The sequence below is a fragment of the Mixophyes fleayi genome, chromosome 7 (assembly GCF_038048845.1).
Source record: "Mixophyes fleayi isolate aMixFle1 chromosome 7, aMixFle1.hap1, whole genome shotgun sequence".
In the NCBI taxonomy this organism is placed as follows: Eukaryota; Metazoa; Chordata; class Amphibia; order Anura; family Limnodynastidae; genus Mixophyes; species Mixophyes fleayi.
Window position 1 is genome coordinate 35,857,445 of NC_134408.1, and position 24,195 is coordinate 35,881,639.

The 24,195-nt window shown below is 39.3% G+C and overlaps 1 protein-coding gene across 6 annotated transcripts in view; it reads right to left on the reverse strand.

The window, feature by feature from the left end:
• TRRAP (transformation/transcription domain associated protein) overlaps window positions 1–24,195 on the reverse strand; it is a 112,307-nt gene that overhangs the window by 17,296 nt on the left and 70,816 nt on the right. For all 6 annotated transcript variants that reach the window (XM_075179650.1, XM_075179653.1, XM_075179652.1 and 3 more), the window contains 8 exons: window positions 23,778–23,890; window positions 22,884–23,019; window positions 15,842–16,033; window positions 13,895–14,090; window positions 13,286–13,551; window positions 9,259–9,359; window positions 4,717–4,918; window positions 4,054–4,218 (listed from right to left, as the gene is read on the reverse strand). In XM_075179650.1, the coding sequence (XP_075035751.1) occupies window positions 4,054–4,218; window positions 4,717–4,918; window positions 9,259–9,359; window positions 13,286–13,551; window positions 13,895–14,090; window positions 15,842–16,033; window positions 22,884–23,019; window positions 23,778–23,890 (1,371 nt within the window). The remainder of the gene's footprint in view (window positions 1–4,053; window positions 4,219–4,716; window positions 4,919–9,258; window positions 9,360–13,285; window positions 13,552–13,894; window positions 14,091–15,841; window positions 16,034–22,883; window positions 23,020–23,777; window positions 23,891–24,195) is intronic.

The window sequence follows — 24,195 nt, forward strand, 5'->3', positions numbered from 1 at the left end:
ACATAACATGTACACTATACAGTACTCTATCCCTACTTCCAGCAAGCTACAGTCTACTTCTCCCTTACACGATGGGGTGAATATACACAGCAGAATACACCGTGGTCTTACAACCACGTCACTGATGGTCGGTCCAGGCCATGTAAGAGACTTTACTACTTATGGCACCGTGGCCAATGGAAAACAAAGCTTCAAACACACAAAGGTGCTTTCCTCTGCTGAAATACCACGGTACTGGTAAACTAAAAGCTGTGTCCTATCACAAGCACAGAACATGACCTGATTCCAGTCAGCTCAGAGCTGGTGCAATAATTGTCCTTTTGCTATGTTGAAATGGCCATTTGCCCCTCTGCAAAAATTTGTCCAGTCCACCCTCCTTCTCATTCCAATAATCTCACTCTACAAATTTGAATTATGTTTTGTAGCTCTTTGCAAAACTAGGTGCACTGATGCACCTGAGAAATGTGATTTTGCTAAGACGACGCCATCTTGTTGCCTTATAGCCATTTTGTTCTCTTATAGCTTAAAGACAGATTAGATACAGCTGGTTTGTAGGAGTAATTCATTATTTGCAAGGCTATGCTTATAACCTTGGACATAGCAGACGGGAGATAAGCCAACTCCCCCCTGGGGAGTATTCCTGCGTGAAAATGAGAGAATGTAGTAACATCTGTGTGAAGGGAACATGAGTGGTTAAAACCTTTAAGGGTGTAGTTTTCTGTAATACGTGATTTTTGCTATATAGATAGGGACTTGTAACTAATAAAGCAGAGTTTATTGTACACTCAAACCATGCAGTGTATTTAATTCTCTCCAGCTGATGAGCTCATAACTGATAAACTGACACTTACAGGTGAACAATCTGATTTAGATTCAACACACCTATACTGTACCTTTGCAAGAAACTGGGGTACTTCACAGAGGTACATCAAGGCTAATATTCATATCACAGAGCCCTACATTATTGTAGCGAATGGCTGCCTGCACTGTGTACGAGCAACAGGAGCTCTGCAATATTAGCTTTAAGATATGGCATGATGGTTAAAAGGGATGTGCAGGACCAGAAACGGAAATCTTAGATGATAACGATCAGAATTCAGTTTTGCTTTTTATACATTGCTCTATGTGGTGCCTATTACCAATCACATATCTGCATGGCAAACAGGCAGGGGTTACAAATACGCCACCTCAGCACTCCTTTTTAACACCTTGAGATAAGGGTCAATTAGAGAGCATGCCTTCGATCATCTTTCCGTATAAAATCAAGCGACAGCATAATATGATCACCACTGCAAGATACCAGCTACGTACTAAATAGGAGAAGGGAAAAATCCAGCAGGCATAATGACACCAGCAAGTCTATAAATGAGGCCACAATTCCCACCGTACCCACTGGCGCTCATTGGCAGCGCCCATTAGAGAGTAACTTTACTCCGCATAATTGAATCACCAAAGGCAAAAAAATATATATTTAGTGTAAAGAGAAACCACTGCTACTGCAGCGAAGTCCCTTGCCTACTTATGAAAGGATAAGAAAGCCATAATGCAGGGTTTCTGGCTTTGTAGAGACACAATTTACAGTCCATTACATCTGGGGCACAATGCACTTAACAAGCTTCTTATTACAGGTCTGCTAAACACACAAGACTTCGGCTATTCTCCTCAGCAAGGATCAGCAGGGACCCCCGGTAATGAAGGAGTTAACGTGCCTTCCTCGCATACTGATGAAGTTGAACCATCTTGCGATGGAGCGTTTTGTCAAAAGTACTATTCTCCTAACAAGGCTTCATAAAATATGCACAAATCGTGTCGCTTGTGAGGCAGGACGCGGAAATGTAATTTATAACAAGGACAGAGGTTTCCATGGCAACTGGACACATAATGAAAAGGGCAGGATTCTCACTCAATGTAACTTTCTATATTCACTGTGGGGAAGGGGGAAAAAAATCACCAGCAAAATAGAAGGTTGTGGACGGATAATGGAAAATTGGCCTTGTACACATATTTGTTCTACTACGGTTAAAAAAAAAGCTACCAATAGACAAATAACGTAATTTGGTGTGCATGTTTGGGCTAGTATAGAAGAGCTTTCAGTGATCCCATGGGTTTATGCACACATTATAATATAAAGATATAATACTGCAATTTGTACAATTGCATAATGACCGCACATTCTGTCATCAGACACCCACACTTTCTGCCTGTCCTGATCAACATCCATTATATCATAAAAGAAGATATTTCAGGCTAATCAGCAACTTGGCTTAAAACCAGCACCAGGCCTACGGAGTTGCAGCAGGTGTGGGGGGCGCCCTTAGCGACAGGATCTTTCATGTAAGCAAAAAGATCTCTCCACTATCCAACCCTTATTTCAAATATCCTACGAGATCCGGACACACCTACGTTTATTTGAAAATGTTATGCTACGTATTCTCGCTTAGTAGTCCTTTAACTTGTCACTAATTGAATACAATTTGACATCAGCAACCAAATATTACACTCATATAACTATAAATTATCACACAATTAACAATACTCAACTATTAAGTTACATAATAATCAGACATATACATATATAAACATTACACAACAGGTTTAATGGAATTTCAGAAATGATTTCCCAGTCTTTAGTATTCTGCACAATGCACAGAGCAATTACTGTAAAACACGAGGCAATCGCTCCTCATTTCCATTCGCCTTTATGAAATAATTAGCAAGCACTTATGTTCGATAATAAGATATAAGCCACAATTTAAACTAAATCTATTTACAGCAAGCTTTATGGAAAGCACCACTTTAGAAGTGTTAAATCAGAGCCCCCAACATGTCTGCAATGCACAGCAGATAGTGAAGGCAACTGACTTAAACAATATATTGGCAACAAATGAAAAAGGTCACGTTTAAAAACAGACAAGGGTCATTTATTCCTTACAATAACAACATGCTAGCAAAATACGTTGGCTTCTGTATCAAAGGAATGCCCTAGTAAAGCAATATAGCATATATACTCTAATGGATAGTGCAGTTACGAGCGAGTTATATTGTGTGCTCTGAATGTATGGGTATCTTCTACCTTTATGCATTTTATTATGCATTTCACTGTTAATCTTAAAACCAGTTTATGCAAATCAAATGGGTGGAGCCTGAGTAAGTACAGTGTTATGGCCTTATCTGTGTGAGTTTGTATGTTCTCCCCGTGTTTGCGTGGGTTTCCTCCGGGTGCTCCGGTTTCCTCCCACACTCCAAAAACATACTGGTAGGTTAATTGGCTGCTATCAAAATTCACCCTAGTCTGTCTCTGTGTGTCTGTGTTTATGTTAGGGAATTTAGACTGTAAGCTCCAATGGGGCAGAGACTGATGTGAATGAGTTCTCTGGCACAGCGCTGCGGAATCAGTGGCGCTATATAAATAAATGGTGATGATGATGATGTTATAGACCGATCAACAATACGTTAAGATGCAGAGACTATTGCGGCAGTTAAAGTGATCCTGCTATTTACAAAGAATTGGAGGCAGCCATTTATTGGGCTGAAGCAATGTTTGTCAGAAAGCAGCCTATTAGGAAACCCCAGTATTATGAATATTTGGTTCCCACGTGTCTCAGTGATGTCACAGATTCCTAGTGAATTGATAGGCTCTTACTAACAATGGATCTGCCCACAACATTTATTTTAATAAGGACATTTTTGTGTGAAGGGGTGGGACTGGGCATATCCTACACCGGTCATGACAAACCCTGCTCCACAACACAGGAATTATCATCATCGTTAATTATCTGTCTTTCAGCAATTTGCCAGTGTAATGGACTATTCTTAGAAGTTCTTAGCTGTGTTGATCAGGCTGGCTAAAATACACTTTAATATAATTGAAAAATAGCAAAGGGACAATCGCTGTAAATGTCAGAGAATGCATACCATCATTTTTAAAGGGCATATTTGCAATCAAATGGGAGCACACAAGGAAATACGAATGTTGTTAACTGTATTTCAGACAGGACCAACTAAAGAAAATCAGTTCTAACACATTGTGAATATATAAGCAGCAGAACCCACCTGGCTGATGAGATTAAGGAGGAGTTTGCCTTCTGAGCCCACTAAACAGGTGAGAAGTTGAGGGATCCATGCCAACCACTGGATAGGTGGAACTCCAATGCAATACTTGTCTACCGCATCTGCCAGAGTGTTCTTATCATCGTCAAAGCTCAGGAGCCAGAGTACCTAGAACAAATAGTAAAGGTATTGTAGGACTTCATGCGTGTGTATCCAGACGGCTCTTCTGTGGGAACCCATAATACAGAACTATAAGACGAAGGCATTAAGCAGCTCTCCTTTTGGACCATGAAGCTTTATTATCAAAATGTGCAACAAAGTGGGCAAGAGGGAAACCATGTCCACCTCAGTACATCCCCTATTCTCAACTCTGTGGCAAATGGTTAATCTGGACGGTAACAGCAACTTTAAGACAACTGAGTGGTTGTATATAAAACTTCTTTGCACTGTTCATTAAAATCCACCTGTCACCTACAAACAGTGGAGGGAGACAATTTATGAATGAATCCTATCAATTTACAAGGAACATCAGTGATCATTTTTTTTTTAGTCTGCATTCTTATGAGTATTGGCTCATCCGACAAGATGGCTGCCGTTAATGTTTGTAGGCAGCAGACTTAAGTGTGCCCCAGTGAAACAAACAAAAACAAACAAAAAAAAACTTACTTTTGCCAAATATTTCCTCGACTTGCTTTCATTCTGGTGGCGGCAAGCATGGAGGTAGCAGGTAATGGCTGACACCCCCAGTGGTAGCTGACGCTCTTTAACAAAGATATTCTCCAAGTAGTCGCCCCACATGGCCCAGGCCTTGACGAGGACATCGTGCATTTGAACTGCAGCAGAAAATGCCTTGTTTGCATCTTCAGACCTTGTAAAATAAAAAAAATAAAAAAGTATTCAATATTTTACTGTTCTGGTCATAAGTAATTATAAAAATTAATTACAAAACACAAAAGATCTTGTTATTAAAGAAATAATAAGAAAATAAAAAACCCACACAAGCTAGTTGGAAGCATACAGGCTCATTTAAAAATCATTACAGTGCTGCATTACTAATTGGCTCCAAGCTATAACATGGGGCCAAAACACTCAGAATGTTTTAATGTTCGTCATGGTATGTCCGCATTTATATCTGATTAATTGGATCATTACTAACCCATTTATGAATCCTGACTAATTATTTCCCCGAATATATATTTGCATATTTGTTCTCTAAATGAAGAATTATTACCAGCAGAGCTGTGGTAAACAAATACATTAGGGAAATGAATATATTTTCTCGAATAAGAAGGATATAGAAAATATTAGTACTACAATGTAAGCCTAGGCTCTTCTAATATGTCCTTTACAAACTATGCAACAAAAGCATATAGTGTGGTGTGACAAGTACATGCAGATTCTTCAAACATTGTGTGTAATGGTACATGACTATACGTCATGGAACCTGTCATACTGGGAGCATTATATATATATATATATATATATATATATATATATATATATATATATATATCTGTAAATGTAAAAGCAGCATGGAAGACTTCAAAGAGCATGTTTTATTTTCACAGAGTCTAACAAAGGAATGCACCTGAAGCCATATAAATGGATAATGCCTATTTCTTAAGCTGGGTACACACTACAGAAATTTCAACCAACTTTTTATGCCGAGCGATTTTACATGCAATCGATGTTCCGATCGCTCGGTCCATGGACTGCATACACACTAGCCTTGTTTAGGAAGATAAAGGGAAGAGCGGACGTCCCTTTAGCGACTTTTTACAGCCATGTTGCGTGAGCAATGACTGTAATTTCGTACTCACTGTTGTGGATCGGTCGGAAGTTTATACACACTACACAGCGGAAACGAGATTGGACCGAAAATATTAAACGGTGCGACCAACCAAATGAGGCGACAATCGTCCATTTGGGCAGACTTTCGACCATCGTGTCACTGCACACTGACCCGACTTTTGAACGAGCGGTCGTATGTCGGCTGATTTAGCCGATATTGGATGAAAACTGTGTACCCAGCTTTAGTCTACACACAGTGGAGATGTCATTTCAAGGTCTCAACAAGAACTCCTGGTAACTGAGTGTTTCCATCTATCAGTAACTACAGTGTTCTCCCCAGGTGCTCCACTCTGCTGTTTTTACTGAGCACCCGGCTCTTGGAGCCCTACAGTCCTATTATAATAGGATAAACCATTGTTCCTCCTATGTGAACAGACACTATGTGAACACTACAGGCAGCAGTGTGTGTTAGACCACTGACCACCAGTCTGACCAGTCCTGGCAGGTGTAGGCAATAACCTCCAACATTGTTCTTTATTATTGCAAAGTATTACAACTGCCCCTCACCCGGCTGCTGCTTAATGCTTCTAGGGAGAACACTGAACTAGTGACAGGGATGCACAGCAAAGGCTGGCACGACGGGGAACACTTTAAAATAGGTAACTCATAAAATAAGCACTTCTGGAATAAATAGCAAGCATGGCAGTTCTATACTACCCAAGTAGGAAATGTTCATTCTCCCTGACTTTTGCTTGCAGGAGCTAAACAGTTTTACACTCTATATCGAGCTTTCAAAGAGAAGACTTTATTGCAAATTTTGTTGTGCCACAGATAATCCTAATTGACGCCAATGGAGAAAGCGGGACCTAATATGTATTAATAAGGGAGACAAGTGACTTAAATGGTTTAATTATGTCCGTTTTATTTTCTGATGAACTGTAGCGGTAAGGCACAACTTCTGGGGAGGAATGAGGTAATAACAAGTAATGAGTGTGCAAACAGCCCATGTACCAGGACAATAATCTTGCAAGGAATTTGTAAGATCAATGACACAGTCCTCTGAAATCACACATTCTGCCCTCTCGCCATCATTCCAGGTTTATACTCCCACCAATATAAAAGTTCAAAGGGAAAGGAGGTTTATATTTTCTAAGCATACCAAAGTATTGTGGATCAACATGAAACCAATTCACGGATTCATTTTAAAATGACCAAGAAAACCTGAAGTTCAGTAACCGGCTCTTTCCACAGTTTATAAGGAGAAGACGGCAAAGCAGGTAAGTAGTAAGAAGAATCTTACCTCCTGTTATTTGTATTCAGCCTGTATAGTTATAATGGACTCTGATCCCCAGACAATGACTAGAGATTGCAGCATCATCATATCCTGCATATCAATAAAGGATTTGGAACAATTGTATCCGCTTTAAAGCCAATCAAGCTTTATGGATATTGAGCACATTGAAATCCCAAGATTTCCATTGTTTATTTGACAGAGATCGTTTTAATAGAGCATTATGGCACCATTTTCCCCTCTGCACCGCTACCAATACTTAAGATGCATAAGCTAATAACTTCAAACGACAGCAAGTCTATTAAAAAGCTAATTAGCCCTAATATAGCAGAGCCAATTTCGTAGTTTGCTTTAGAGAGAGGGGAAGTAGGGGGGGAAATAACCCCTCCTCTCTCATGGACTGAGTAGTTCAAGAGTGCTATTACTGAGGGAGCAGGCTGATAAATGACTCACTTTATCAACACTTTCTCTTTCTAACCAGATTTGTCACAACCCCTTCCTTTTCTCTCTCCTCACCTGGGCGATCTATCACACTGACACCTCTGATGACTTTCTTCATACTTGTGCTATCACCTTGTTCACAAACTAGGAGGCAGAGAAAGATGTGCGCTCAGTGCTGACCTTTAAAGGCCTGGCACCTGGATACTTTCCCAGCGAAATAACAGCATATAGCATACACCCAGCCATCAGTCAGGCAGGATTTGTTGGCCTTCCTCTCTCTGGCAGCTTATTCAAAAGAATTTCTCTCTTTTTAGTTCCATTTTGCAGCTTATGTAAGTAGCAAACACTAGCCCATTGTGAGAAGCTACCCGTTGTCCAGACAAACCTTACAATAAAATAGCTTCTGGAAAATTGTTCGAAAGATGTCATAAGGTTGAATGTGTTTCCATAAGAGTCAGGCCTCATACCCAATGGTGTTAATTACATGCATTTTACGATCATTTTTAATGCTAGTACAATGCATGTCCTAGTGTCTAAAAATATATGGTTTTATAATGACCACATGCTCAATCACATTTTTGTTAGCGCTCAAGTGCGGTTCATTTACACTGCACACTTTCACACGTATCTGGTTCCTTCACTGTCTTTACTTGTAGGTAAACTCATTGGGGGAGCCTACAGCGACCTCCAATGACCTCAAAATTCTATAAACAAATGCACACCAAGCAGGTTTGCATACGATGTGTTTTCTTGTTTTTTAATGCACTAAAACACCAGAAGTTCCAAATCGGTAGGATGTTTAAAGGTGCCCACTATAATGTTGGTCATTTTTTTTCTTTCTTGCTATTAATTCTGGAGAACTGATTTTGTTTCGTTTGTGTGTAATAGCTTCTGGCTTACAATTAAGTAGACTAATACATGAAGAACAGAACAAGCAATTGGTGAGTCATCAAAACTGAACGTCAAAACTCTGGCGGAAAGATGACTCAGGAAGAACATAGGCTTCACTAGGCAGGTGGACTATGAGTAACTAAAAAAATATGCCACTTGCTTTCAAAGATTGAACACTGAAAAAACACAATCTAGTGTTGATCATCTAGAAAATTCAAGTACGGCAACATGTGCAGCAATTGTGAGCATTATTAAGAATGCCCCCTTTATAAAGTAAGGTATGTATGAATATACAGAGGCATTTATTAAAACAGATGCACTGTACAAATAGCTGCTGTAACCTATACCAAACAAACTAATTTTTCAAGTACAAGTTTAATTTGTAGCCAAGGGATACAGCACCTTTTCCCATACTGCTACCTGCGCACCAGTTCTTAGAACTGTTCCCCATTAAATGTTTTCAGGACATTTTTCACACCTTAGTCCTGCATCGAGTTGGCTCCATACAGGCGTCTGTTTAAAGGTACAAGTCTTTCAAAAATAATAAAGTAGAGTAAGACCTAATTTCACTGCTATGAACTCCATATAACTATGGCGAATATAAGTGCAATTGATCACACAGCAAACAAAGAGACAGGTAGCCAATACTCGTATTACCGGAGCCTAATAATAAATACTATGAGACCAGCCTATGCCATTTACCATTTTTGGACTATCATCAATCCATTCTTATCATGAAGCTCTACTTTCTTCCATTTGCCATACTGATGACTGACAATTTGATGTATACATACTTGTTAATCTGAGCAAGAAACATTCCCTTCAGTGCATAGAACTCAGCAGTCATCTCCTTGGTGAAGTATTTCAAGTTGGTTGATTCAATCACCTCCAAACCCTGATGACAGGAAAAAAATGTAAATAAATGTTTCATTTTATATCTGGTCCAAGTTGTCATCTATCTAAAGTTCCCCTGATTCTCAGCCATTCGGCAACTAATAAATCATGGGGCATGTGTCCTTGGACCAAAGAATGAGGGCTACAGGTTGCAGAGCCCCGGCACAGATAACATTATTTTGCAACATATAATTTCCTAACTACAAAAGCGTTCTTATAGTTGTGGAATTACTATTGTTCCTCATAGGATGGCATGGACAAGGAAAACTGTATGTATATACGATTTTCTATATATTTCAAAACTGCTTACTTAGAAATTCAACTTCTGAATTTAACTCCTTTTGTTGGCAGCCACTCTTAAACCCAGTGGCACTTTATTCACCATATGTAAGACAGTTATGAGCAATATTCACAACTCACTAACTGCTATAAGTCATCAGACACTCCAGTAGCATATGGTGTGAATTTCGTACAGGATGGTAGGGGTGGGACGGTAAACATGGCACAGACTTGCCCTATAAGCACTGAAGATTTTTAAACTGAAGTTATATTATAATAAGATCTAGCAAAAGCTGAGTAGTAATGATCTGTATTACATACATGAAACAACTGGAGTGTTTATCAGGCTTTCTTCCCCTCTAAAACAGCCTGGCAGACTGGCACTACAGAAATAAATATGGTAGACTGGTTGATTCAGACACAGGAGCGGGGCCAATGACGTCAAAGCAAACTCACGTCAGCTTTTTGACCTGCCTCAGATGCCATGAAGACATTGCGGTTGGAGCTTCAGCTCTTTGGGGCAGCGGATACTTTTTAAAAGAAATGCAAATTAAATGTGGGTCAATACCGCACAAAATTTATATTACATTCAAGGTCCATAGCTAAATAAAATACTTTTTGTAGCTTAGTGGTCAGTATCTTCATTAGAGAAGAACCAATAATGTAAACCAACTAGGCAGGGGACTTTTAATGAGTTTTTGAAAAAAAAGACAAGCGTTTAATAAAGATGACCCTTTGTCACTGAGGATTTTGGGATTTTTTTTTTGTAAGAGAGGATTATAAATCTGCATTAAAGTTGATAGCTGGATTGTTCAGTGCAGTGTTTACTCAATGAGTTTACAATGTTTCTGAATGACACGATTCCACTGGATTCTTTCCGTCATTAACAACAAGTCAGGGGCTACGGCATTTCAGCCAAGCATTGTATAAAACTGTACTTGCAAGGGCTCCCAGGAAATGCTTCCATGAAATGGGGCATTGTCCTACAGAGAAAATACTGCAGCTAATGGGTCCTTGTACAAGGGTAAACTAGGCTTCTTAAATTAACACTTCAGGCTGTTGTAATTGGATTTTTAGTGATGCTCCCTACTGGCTCCTCTCACTCCATCATCTGACCCTGGCCAGGCTATTGTCTAGCTCTGCAAGTGATGGAATAAAATCTTCAGCTGTTTATCCACTTAAACTAATCTCATAATGGCAGGATATCAAAGACATGCTGCTGCTTTACTCTTCTTTTATCGTTTGGGGATGATCAGACAAATGTAACTTTTACTGGAGTTCAAGAGCATTTCAGCGGTTACATATATATTTATACATCAGGTCGTTAAGATCCTGTTGATCTGTTCTATGCTTCAAAATAATGGCAATTCATAGAATTCAATCTTAAATGACGTTAGAGGATATAATGAATTGAAAATAGAAAGAGAAAAGCCAAAAGGAAAGATCATAGGATTATAGATATTATAAACAGGAATGAATAACTTTTTTTTTAAATGACTAAATCTGCTACAGTAAGTAACTGCAGGTCACCCCTCAGCCAATTCAGTATCTTCGGTGATATAGGATAATTAAGGCAGTAGTGTTTCTGGCTAAGGCAGCCTTTTAAAATGCAATTTTGTTTACTTACAGATAAAAAAAAATTGTTTCAAAGCGTAACAGGGAAACACAGACGCGAGCAGAAATCTGTGTTAAAATTACCGTAGTAATGAGTGGGCCGCATTACTTGCACAAGTAACGTGGTCAACTGAATTCCCCCCTAAGGACAGGATTTATCTGCAAGTCAAAAAATCCCCTTTTTCAGCCAGGAGGGACAAATGCTTACGATCAGGACATTCCAAAGTATTAGGTTATGGGAAGAGAAAGAGATGGCTACTCACATCCACCACAGAAATAATGTGCACCCGATAGAACTTTGAGGAGTACATGGAAAAAAGTGACCACTTGTTCAGCCAGAACCGCCAGCCTCTAGGCCAATCAAGGATTAACAGTAACCCAGAAGAAGCCATAACCATAAGGGGAGGAAGACTGCCGGCACTAGTGTAGGACTGCCAAATCATTCGACATATCCATTGAAAGATGGACTGGGGGGGGGGGGGGAAGGCTGTTTTGTCCTTTACCTAAACTATCAAAGAATAGAATGAACTGGTACACTGTAGGTATATCCAGATGGAAAAGCCTCTACTAAAATGGATTTCCTGGCTTAGTTGGAAGTTGAGAGAATCTTTGGGAGAAAGCTTGTTTTGTTCCTCAGAACCACCTTGTCATCATGGAAAAAGATGAATGGAGGGAACAAAAATTATACTGCCAGATTCAACACCCAGAGCATAATGACAGGAGAGAAGAAACCTCCACTAGGGGCTCAGAGGAGTCTGTCTGAGGAGAGGGAAGCACCAGATTTAGGTCACTGAGCACCTGGAAGAGGAACAATGTAGAACCCTGCTCCGTCGGGAAGCTTAAAAAAAAAACTTTTGGTTCAGGCTAACCCAGAATATAGGATTCCACCAGACCCTGTTGTAGGCCCCAGAAGAAAATGGTTTTGTATGAGCCTCATTTGGGCTCCAGTGGAAATGATGAGCCCCCTTAAAAGAGTCTGTATGTGATAGGGCAGGAAAAAAATAACTGCTACCGGCACTGCCAGGGCAGGTTACGAGGTAGCATTGAGTCAAGTGTTGCTTGTAGAACTGGACCAGCAGCAAGATGAGACCGATAGCAGTCACACAAATATAACTTTAGAGGCATTTGAGTCTTGGGCTGAGGTTCTCCTTGACTATGGCTCAGTAGGATTGTTGTCAAACATTATGTAACAAAAAAAAAAAAAAAAAGTCCATCAAACTGCTGATAGTAAAAACAGATTTGGGTTGAATGACCAATAGGATGAAAGCACAATCCTAAGACTGAGGCAAGGTAGCAAGTGTCCCCTCAATGAAAAACTTGATATACTGTGATCCTGTAGTGTCACAAGACCTGGAGAGCCACAGGTTGTCCAGGCCTGCTATAGATGGAGCTTATCCCCATCATTAATCTGGTCCCCCTTGGCTGAAAGATAAATGTATATCTGATGTAGGTCATCAATTTTCTAAACTCTGCTCTGACATATACCCCAACAATGGCATCGATCAACAGTGCTGCGTCAGAATTAAAGTGATAACTTTTTACTATTAAAAAATTACTTGCTCAATCAAATTATCATCATTCTTTATTTATAAGGTGCCGACATATTACGTAACACTGTGCATTGAGGAATGCTAAAAATCAAACCTAAACTACATTAGACACTGCACCCTCACAGACATGCCATAATAAAGACCATGTAGAATGCCTTTAAAATGGTGACCCATCAACAGTGGGAGCAGCCATTATGTGGGCTGAATCAATGTTCAGCCTATGACTTTACTAGCAGCTACTGACACCAGTGAGGCATGAGGCACTATGTGCCTTGCTGCATACCCATGAATACTGCTTCTGTCAACAAAACGGCTGCCTTCACAGTGTCTAGATGACGGGTCCAGTTTAGGTGGTCTATAAAGGACACATTTAGGTAAATGTGGACAAACTAGAGGTGATTCCTCACCCTTCTGCATTGAGCTTTGCGTTGGTCTATAAGTATCTTTGATGGAGTCATTGTATCTCTATTGCTCCATAGTTTACCTGCATGCATTCATTTTTTCCCATGACTCCCGCCAGCTGAAGGTAGCATTTGACCTGCTGTCGGATTTTCTGGAAACAGTCTACGATAGGCACGGTGGGGATGGTGTGGATGCGGCTCAGTATGTCCAGTGCTACATTAACCAGTCCTTGTTTCCTGGCAATTTTACCGTACTGGATGATAGCGGAGGCGGAGGCATGCACACCCAGCATGGCGTTGTTGGAGCTTGGGTCATGTTGTGTGCTGTTGTCATAGGCGTTCACTATAGCTATCAGATTACAAGACGTTATTATAAACCGTTCATACATTAAGGTAACAATCTGGTTAAAACTGTTGGGAGACAGAGTTACAGTTCAAGACAATAAAATGATCTTAATAAAACCTACAAAGCAAGAAATAACTGAACTAACAGTACAATGACTCTTCATCAAGAAGGTTCTGACCACTACAGGGGGGGGGGGGGGGGTGATGAAACAGGTAAATATGGAGTTATTCTGACTATTAAACATACAGGTTTAAAATCCTCTAGACCGTTTCATGTTAGGGTATACATAATAAAGGAGCCATGATAATGGATATACTGAGTGGTATAAAAAGTACACGGGACACACCTTGGTAATGGTGCTGCCTCCACATGAAGATACTGCTCCAGTGAGAGAGGTCATCTGACACAATGGGCAGACGGTTTCTCCAGGTCTTCACCACGGTTTTCATGTCATGGAGACTGTTGTTCCTCCCTAAGTTGGTTGGTTGCAAACCTGCATTAATCTGAGCGGCCTCTTGAAGTTCAATGATTTGCTGCGCTGCCTGAAACACAAAGACGACATTTTGAAATATGGCGGGATGGGAGAAACATTAAAGGCTCACACTGTGAAGTGGCCGAGTCTCAGACTGTTACAGAAGTGGTCTCTTTACCCCCACTGTGCTGAACCATCATCGATGTCTGTGACTTTTTTATTTCAGAGTCACCATTCTAGGCGTAAACACACTAAACATGACTTGGACACATGCAGAGAATCACAAACATGGGCTTGGAAAGTATAACGTAGAATACAGGGGCCAGCCACACGCATCCAGAAGCCAAATTACCTTTAAAGTGAACCTGTCATGTAACACATATGAGGCATTTATTTTGTGGGCCAAACAGTATTACTGAGAATGCTGTCAATCAATTTACGAAGATCTAGTTACATTGCTAAGCCTCAGTGATTTCACTAGTTCCTACGAATGGAATACCAGTTCAGTGTGGCTGCCTGGGTGTAGGCGATGGGTACACTTTAAAGGAGCCGTAAAGATGTGCACCCATTGGTAGATGACTGCAGTAAACGTTTATGGAACCTCAGAATTTGAATCACTGCAATGTAATTTCTACCTTTTCCCATTCTTTGTTTGGAAATTGTGATTTAAAAAAAAAAAAAAAAAAAATTGGAATTGATTGTTTTATTATGTGAAACTGAAAATAATATCAGCCAAGCACCTAAAAATGGATTCCATATATTCCATATCACCAAAACGAATGGGGACATGTGTGGCGACATTCTCCTAAACACACCATTAACATAACCGTTAAATAAACCTCTTCCTTACTCTCAGAGCGGCCAAGAGACAAGAGAGAGATAACAGTTCTATTTGCTGCTAATCAACTAAATAAGATAAATGCCCGAGGACTCGGCTCACATTTACAAAGTCAAATCTCCTGAAACAAAATAAATTAAGCAAAGTAATATTTTTCACAATTATCGCAGTATCAGCTCACACAATACCTTAACCTCCTTTCTTCCACCATTCATCATGTAAATTTAATTTTCTTGCAGGTATTTAATCACGCACTATCTGATATTACAGGAAAAAAAAAAAAAAGTAATTACTGCAGCTGCAAACTCGCAGTTGAGTTTGTACTTTTGTCATTCAATGTCTTTAATCCTTGTGTTGAGATGTGAGTGAAGAGACGTGTGTGTATATGCAGCGGGTGAAATAAGTATCCAACACATTATTACACAAAAGTTAAATTATGGACATCTATGGTTCGATTTCTTTGCATGTGTGGTTTGCAAGGGTTGTTGCTGACATTTGGTGTAAATTTCATTACAATAGCTGCATTAAATATATATTTACTGAGAAAAAGGTTGATGTGTTCAATACTTATTTCACCCAATGTATATGTATATACACAATAGGAGAAAGAAGCCGATATTATGCAATGTATGTAATATGTACCCTCATAAGTGGAAACTAAGGGAATAGTTAATAGAAGAGGATCTCCTCTTAAAGCAACTTTTCTATATATAATGTGTTTGCCTTCACTTACTTTCATGTATTACAGTGTAGAACACCTTCAAAGTAAATGGATATTTAATACAGGGAGGAGCTTGTCTAGTGAGTACATAAGGACAGGCCGAGAGTGTAATAGATGGTTGTTCATATAATTGTGCGATATGCCCCATGACAAAACGGCAGTACTAAGGCTAAAATAGGTGTCAATACAAACAAATCCCATAATGGGCAAGCCAGTTTACTAGAATATAAAGCTTACTTAAAATTTCAGTATGCCCTATTACCTGTAGCAACGGCGTATGAACATGAGACACGACATACGGAAGTCTCCGCCATTCACGGATTGCCAAACTGCTCGCCATCTCAACCAGTCGTTCAATGAAGTTAAGCTGCTGCTCCTCGGGGTGGCAGATAGCCAGGTAGCCCCGGTACATATTCACCTTCCAGGCCATTTCCTTTGGACAACTCAGCTCCACCTGGTGATAGAGTGAAACAATGTCAGAAATGGTCACATATGTCAGCAGACTTCCAGCCAACAATCCAATCCACCACAAAATATAACGCAAAGCATCCAGGCAACACGATATAAACTAATGGTTTACATTAGTACGTGTCAAAAAAATGTCCATATCTTGCTTACATGTCATAAGGTAAATAATACTATGTCAAGTTTTTACCACCTATTACATCTAGATGCAATTCAATCAAATCATGGGAAGGACAGTTAAAACTTTAAAAAAAAAAAAAAAGTTGTCTTATATGAATTAATGAATTATCAATCACTCTTATCCTATTGTCAATGGATAAGACTGTAGCGGTGCTCCGCTGTGCCATGACCTACAGGGGCTCCCGGTAATGTTTCCGGTAACGGTGGGAAGGCAACCCACAAGGCAGCCCACATTTGCTAAACAAGAAGGGAGACCCATTTAAATGCCACAGAGGTTGCAATGGAAACACCGTTTCATATGACTTGCTGCCGAATATACCCTTAGTGTTATTGCCTATGCATTCAACTTTATATTATTAACGTATATTAAATACATTTCCAGATTGATATGCAATGTTGGGAAAAATGGTTAACTGCAAAACATTACTACAGACCTGGCACCCAATGTATTATCAAATTAAATTTGGGTCGTTGGAATAACCACTAAACTCTACATCCTGACATAATTTAACCTTTTCTAAAAAAAAAAAATCTGTGCTTTGGAGAAGGAAAGAATAGGTCTAATCAAATATTAATATCCGCTTCTATCTCAAGGTTTACTCAGAATCAGGTAAACACAATCTATTTCAAGATGCCATGACATTGCTTAAGATCAAATGAAAGAGAAGTAGTGACAGCACAGAGCACCAGGTTACAGGGAATGAATGTTTTAAATGTCTATACTGTTTGCTAGACAACAGGAGCGGCTAGTGGTATATAAAAAAAAAAAAAACACGCCTGCCACCGCTCTCCCCGTGGGGATGCGAATGACGTCCTCTGGCAACTGAAGAACCATGCACAAAACAACCAATGTCAAACGATGGCAGCGGAACATTTAATCGGAGAAAACAAAAAGGGATTGATGTCTTTATAACTTAACTTATGGCTGGAAGATGGGCTGAGAACTTTAGAACCTGAAATTTGGACAGGATAAAGCAGCTATTTGTCTAAACGCAGGGCAGGAAGAAAGCCAGGAAGAAAATCTATTTAGTATGTGCCAGTATTGAAGACACTAAACACTGAATTAACCACCAGCATCACACAACCCCATAAGCATTTTGTTCAACCTGGACACAGAAATAGAAAAAAAAACCTTTTGGTAACTGATGACAGCTCTGAGAAAAACGCTCTACGATCTTTATTACAGCTCAATGACATCTACTCACGCCTTCCCGAATTATAATATATCAGCTTTTATGGACTGACAATTATCTTGATTTCCTCGCTCTCTCCAAAAGCTTTTGAATGCACGATAATACCCTGTATAAAATCCTATGTGTCATCACATATATCATCACAGCACCAGCATGCAAGATCCTATAGCTCAATATACCACTTCATTTAAACCATTAGTTCCACAATATGACACAGCCAATGAAAAGAAATTCACCCCATCTTATATGATTAAAAATTGCACAAAAAGGTATTATTTGTACATGCAATGTCTGTACTAATCACATTTACAAGAAGGAACCTGTCCTTCAGTGTTGATTCATCTAACATTGATATTACAGTTTCAGTAAAAGCACAACTACGATTTAAAGTTATTAATATACATACCATTGTTATTAATCCGCTATTAATTAGCTATAACTGTACTCCTCCCTCTCGGTCATAAAAACCTCACTTTATTTAAACTAGCTGATGGTGTGGGCAGAAGTTCCTGTGACGCCGAACTCATGTGATCACTCAGAGCCAATGTGCTAAAAGCTGGTCCGCCTAATGACGTCACAGGATATCTCAGGAGCACAGTGCGCATGCTCCTGCCAGTACATAGGATGTTTTCGTGCTCAGTTATACCTGGGCAGAACATGGATATCTTTATATTGGAATATAAAACGGTGACTATAGAAGAAACTCTGCAGCCGCAACACAATAAATGTGAGAAATGTTAAGATATATGTTGTCTGTTCATATTTCTGTTTCTTTAATATTAGCGGAGGAAAGTATTTCAACATATATAGGCCACAATCTATTTACTAGTATACTGGTAAGGAAAGCAAAAAAAAAAAAAAAAAAAAAAACGGAAATTTGATCATTAATCTTTCTAGAGGATCCTCCTCAAACTGCTTGAATATTGCAACTCGCGTTACCAAATCAAACGGAGAGAAATAAAGCCAGATTTCTATATAATTCACTGTTAAGTAACAATACCCCTCCAGTATATGGCCTTCAGTGGACCTAGATGGAGGGGAAGTATTTTTACGGAGCAGAATAAACACTAAACAATAGTGCCATGGTCATGAAAAGGGTTACAGTTGTAGAGGATTAGATTTACAGGGAAAAAAGACCTGATCATTCGATATTTCCCTCTCTTCTCACCGTGAACAGAGACTCTGCAGTTCCTTGTGGATTTTGTACTGAGTGAAGAAACTTTGTAAACTAATCACATAATGGCTGGGTGGGAAACTGATCCATAAGCAACCACGGAGAGAGAAGAATACTGCGCATGGAAAACACCATCAGGACAGAGGTTTCTATTATAAAGCCGCCGCTCACTGCTGTTGTGAACGTCGCTTGCCAAACATGTTCCTTGACAATTTTACAGAGAAACATTTGGCTGCGGCAACAGAATCACAATGTATAGCTGTAGTCCGTTAGTACATGCCTCATTACGGACAAATATAGGGCTGAGCCTGCAGTCACTGGTGGCTGTCATCTCTGCTTAACTTGTGAGCCATCACCAGTAGGACCTGTCAGATGTGATCAATTCTCTTACTTTCATTCCGGGGATTAAATACTGACTGTAAAATGTATCAACTCTTGTCTAAACAGGAAATAACGTAGTCTATCAAACCGTGTGCGTCAATCTCAAAATCATTAATAGCAAGAGTCATTTACCTAGATCTTAATCTGGTGGATGGATGCAAAAAAAAATGATAATGAACAAAACAGAACTACCCCCAAATGAAAGCATAGAGAATGTGCAATCCTGACGAAATCCACTAGCCAAGGCAAAGAGGTAACTAGGCAATTGTGGGCCAATAGTAATAGTTTGTAAGGTCCGTCACACACTGCCCAAAGGTGAAAAAAAAAAACAAAAAAAAAACACCATACACTGGAAGCTTTGGCACCCCCCACCACACACAAATCATCGGCTATTTATAAAGTACCACTAATTCCACAGCGCTGTACAGAGAACTCACTTCATCAGTCCCTGATACATTAGAGCTTACAGTCTAAATTCCCTAACACACACAAACAGAGAGAGACTAAGGTCAATTTTATAGCAGCCATTTAACCTACCAGTATATTTTTGGAGCGTGGGATGAAAGTGGCGCACCGGACAAAACACACACAAACGCGGAGGGAATATACAAACTCCACACAGATAAGACCATGGTCGGGAATCGAACTCATGACCCCAGTGCTGAGAGGCAGAAGTGCTAAGCACTGAGCCACCGTGCCTAATAAGGTCGTTACCCTCCATAAGTGCTACCAGTACTCTGTTGTCCAGAATAGAACGTACTGACTGATGCTGTGCCTAGACTCCTAGTTCCACCTACTATACCCCAATGTCTCGCAGTGTACCCCATTGGCAGGAAAGAGAAATTTTATTTTAATGGTTTCCAAAAAAAAACATTATGGAAAAATGATTCTGAGCTTTCTGCTTTATACTATATTTTATATCTACCTGCACTTCAATTTGTTTTCTGAGGTCAACTTAAAACTGAAATGTCCCAAGTTTGTTTACATAAAAATGGTACACTTTTATACCTCTCCTTTATCTATGCATCATGGTGCCACACCACCTGCTTCGTTTCTGGAAGGTAAACTGTGGAAATTAAATGACTGTACAGCTGAAAACCTGGTGATTTATCAATATAAAAGAAAAAGGAATGTTTACTGCGAGCTACAGAATAAATGAAAAGAAAATTGTGCAATGCACAGTTGGAAAACAAAGATGACCCATCACTAACTTCCTTGACTATTCTCTTTCGTTAGTTCTACTGCTGTCTAGAAATATATTAGTCTTCAGCATTTCTCCTTTGTAATTAGACCTGGACTGCATTGCAGGGAAATCTAGGAAGATTTTTCAGCAGATGCTGAACTGTTACACGTTTATCAGAACCCGATCTGGTAAAGCAGACATGTACCACCTTTCAACACTTTTTGATTGAAAGAACATCAAACATACAAATTGATCTTGGCCAGAGACATTTCTCATTGAACTTCCCATTCTGTTCCACGCTAATGCATTAAGGCTTTCCAACCATTTAAAAGGGAACTCCTCACAATTATTATTGGGGAAGAAAAAAAAAATAATAATCAATTTGCTATATATTAATACATGTATTAATTTTCTTTTGCCTTATTGTGAAAAAAAACAAAAAACATATTAGCATTGTTCCCAATCTATTCACTCAGCTGGCATGTATCAACTTAGTTTACCAAAATAATTGTCTGAGCAGCTATATCCCCCTCCCTTCACTATAACAGAGCATGGCGGGCAGACAGGATTTTTAGTTTTTAAGGGTTTTTCACAATGATAAATGTGTTGACTGTATTTGGCGATATGCAGCACTACATATAATCAGCAGTTCATTATTCTGTGTTTACTCTGTGTTACAATGTTTCAGCTATCTGCAAAAACTTTTTCCCTTACTGTTGTAAATGCATTAGTGAGTTTGTTAACTGACCAGGGCAGTTTTCCTAAAATGCTCTGCCTTGGCCCTTAACTTTTCATACTCACCTGTGTCAAATTCATGCGTTAATACGTTTGGGAGCATTGTTGTAGTAAATAAGCAAGTTAAACAACCACATGTCAAAATTTTGTAGCAATTCAACATTTAGTTGAAAGCCAGGGCTTATTGACAAATGACGGAGCCCTTGGGGGTAAATGGCTTCATGAAGTGAGGAGGGCTTTTTCACTAATTTTTTTTACTTTGCGATTTAACTTGACATGAGAAATACTGACCCCATAAATGCCAATCAATTTAATTCCCTGGTTCAATCACCTTAATACTGTCTACTAATTATAGGCAGAGGTGTTGTATTAACGGCATCCAATCCCTCTTAAAGCCCCTTAATGAATTTTTACTGAACGGTGATATTTTTATACATGCTAATTGGGTCATAGCTATTGTAATCAAGCCCTATGGCTTATCTTTATAAATGATTGCCTGCCACTGAACCCTCTCAAATGTTTTTTTTTTTTAGGATTCCTGTTATGTACATTAAAACTGTACTCTATATTTTAGATGTGGTCTTAACCAGTGTCATGTTTGAGAGTGGTACAGTGCATGCATCCTCCAATGAATACATCCCAAAATTGTAGAAGCTTTTGCAACAGCTGCCTGGCACTGTGTGCTGCTACTGTGTTCCCTGTCAACTAGTAATCATAAATCCTCTCCTCTCTGAAGCAGAAGTAATTCAACAGCCATCAAGTCAGGTTCCCTATTCACTTCCACATTCGTGGCCATAACAGTTATATCACCACCAGCCCTAACCAGTTCTCCACTAATGAAACCTGAAATCTCCCCAGACTTACAAATGGCACAGACCAGCAGATTTGCACTTTAATCCCAATACCTGTATAGTCCAGAAAGGAGATTGTGGGTTTAACCAAGGGTTAATACATTTTGCAAAAAGGCAAATAGTTTGGTAGGAAGCACTTGTAAAACTTCTTTCATTAAATGATATATATTTCCCATTCACAGAATGAAACTAGGAAAGAGTCCAAGAGATCGTATAATTGAAAAATGACTTCCACTACCACACACGAATAGGGACATCCTTAATCATTCTACCCCGTAGTGGCCTGCAAACGTCCAATGCAAAAATAGAATTACTCTTAGAAATAAGAACAAAAAGAAGATTGTTCTGCGATCTGTACATTTTCTGCTCACACAAGCACACAGAGGAGAAGAAAAGAAACCATTTCAGGACAAATGCACAGAAAGGCTGCTCTTAACATGCACCACAACAAAATAGGTCACCAAGACTAACCGTTGTTTAAAAGAAGTTATCCGCTTTCGGACAATCCCCCTCTCTAACAAATGGGCACCTCCCAGTTGGTTCTTCACTGTTAGTCCTAGCACAGGAGAATCAGGGCTGCCCATAGCATTGTGCCCGGTGGACAGGTAATGCGACAGGGCCGTACTAGTTGCATAACTCTAGCCTGGGTATTTAAATTTGTGCTGCTCTACTAATACCTGTCCTCTCTTAAAACTACAGTTTAAAGTCATTACCAATCAGATTTTAATAACATTTTGTGCAAATACGGAAGTTTCTTACCGTAAGTTTTATTTAATAAAGATCATATGCTTAATTTGTAGATAACAGCACAAATAATTACAAAATAAATAAAGGATTGATTCAAAGCTGAAACAGTGATCGGCAAACCTGTCTGCCAAGATTTAATCTGGGTTCCAGGACGGAAAATGTTAATAATCCCTGCTCTAAAGCAAAACATGCTAGTATTAAAACAAAAACATTTATTTGCAATATGCTTTACTTGCCAGAAACCGCAGCTGTGTTCTAAATCAAACAGATTCCCCAAAGAGGCATTTATTGCCTCAGTGAAATGAGCTGTAGTGCTGACTTTGTGCAAACATAGTAAGTAAGAACGAGGGAACATATCGAAATGAGGCGCTGGAGTGAAAGGAGTGTATTCCGACCTGTACGAGGGCTTCTTTCATAGCCGTCCAATTAGACACTCGCCAAGAGCATTCAAGGACGAGGTATGGATTGATGTGGCCTTTTGATTGGCCGTATTCTGTCAATGCCTCCCACTGGTTCAGCTCTTTAGAGCATCTATTAAAGTGACAAAGCACAGAATTGAAATCTAGGCATCAATGCAAAGACAACAAACAGTTCACTCAGAAAATGTCTATTCTTTAAGGTTTTGTGTGATAAACCTCTGATGAAAAACTATATAGGGAGCCATGAAAAAAGCCTTAAAGCTTAAACCACCAAAGTAAAAATATTTTACTAAAAGTTACCCTCCCCTGTATCGGATGCACACGCTTTATAATACAGCGTCAGCAAATTAACTGGCAGCAGAGGGGCGTGTGAGCGGGAGGACCAATCACAAGCCGCAATCTCTCGATTGCAACTTGTGATTGGTCCTCCTGCTCTTCCCTTTTCCCATTAAAGTTTTCAAGACAGGACGGTAATAAAAAAAAAGAAGAAGAAAGAAACCACTGAGCAAAGTAACCTGTGGGGCTACTGATTAGATTATAAAATAAATGAACTCAGGAGGTTGTATATTGGTGTTGGTGTGCCGTTGGGTGGTAGTGGTCAGTTAATGAGGCATGAGATGTCACTTGGAATAACTGTCAGAATGGTTATCCATTCAAATTAAAGACGCATATATAGGGAGACATAAATGTCTATAAGCATAATACCCTTTTTGTCTGTATAGTTTTACTGAACAGTCATAGAAAAAAACCCTGAACATAATTCCACTAAAAAGAACACAAATACAATGAAAAACTTTTTACTTTTAAGAGTTTTAGAATTTGTTTTTGTTGTCTAGAAAAGAAAGAAGAAACGCCATAATTTAGACTTACCGAATCCAATGATCCTCCCACAACTGATATTCGGGGAAAACAGCTGGAGACGCATTGTTCCTTTCATGTTCCTTTTTGGCCTTTTCCATTGCTTTTTCATGTGTTTCTTGGGCCTAAAAGAACAAAAGCTGAAAAGAATCAATAACGACATCTATGGGATCTGTACGTGCACATTCTGCAGCTACCGGCAGATCAATACGTTCACACATCCACAGACACGTGAAAGACAGATTGGATGATACCAGCGTCATCTAAAAACTATTTCAGAGCCGTCTGATGTTCTTCGGAGCTGTAAATGGGACTTTATATTAAAAAAAAAATCAGCATACGACCCCATTTTTATTAAACTTTCCAGCTACTTCAGATCTAGACACAATAGAAGACTTCGGTGAGTTTTGTCATCTTTTTAATAATAAAC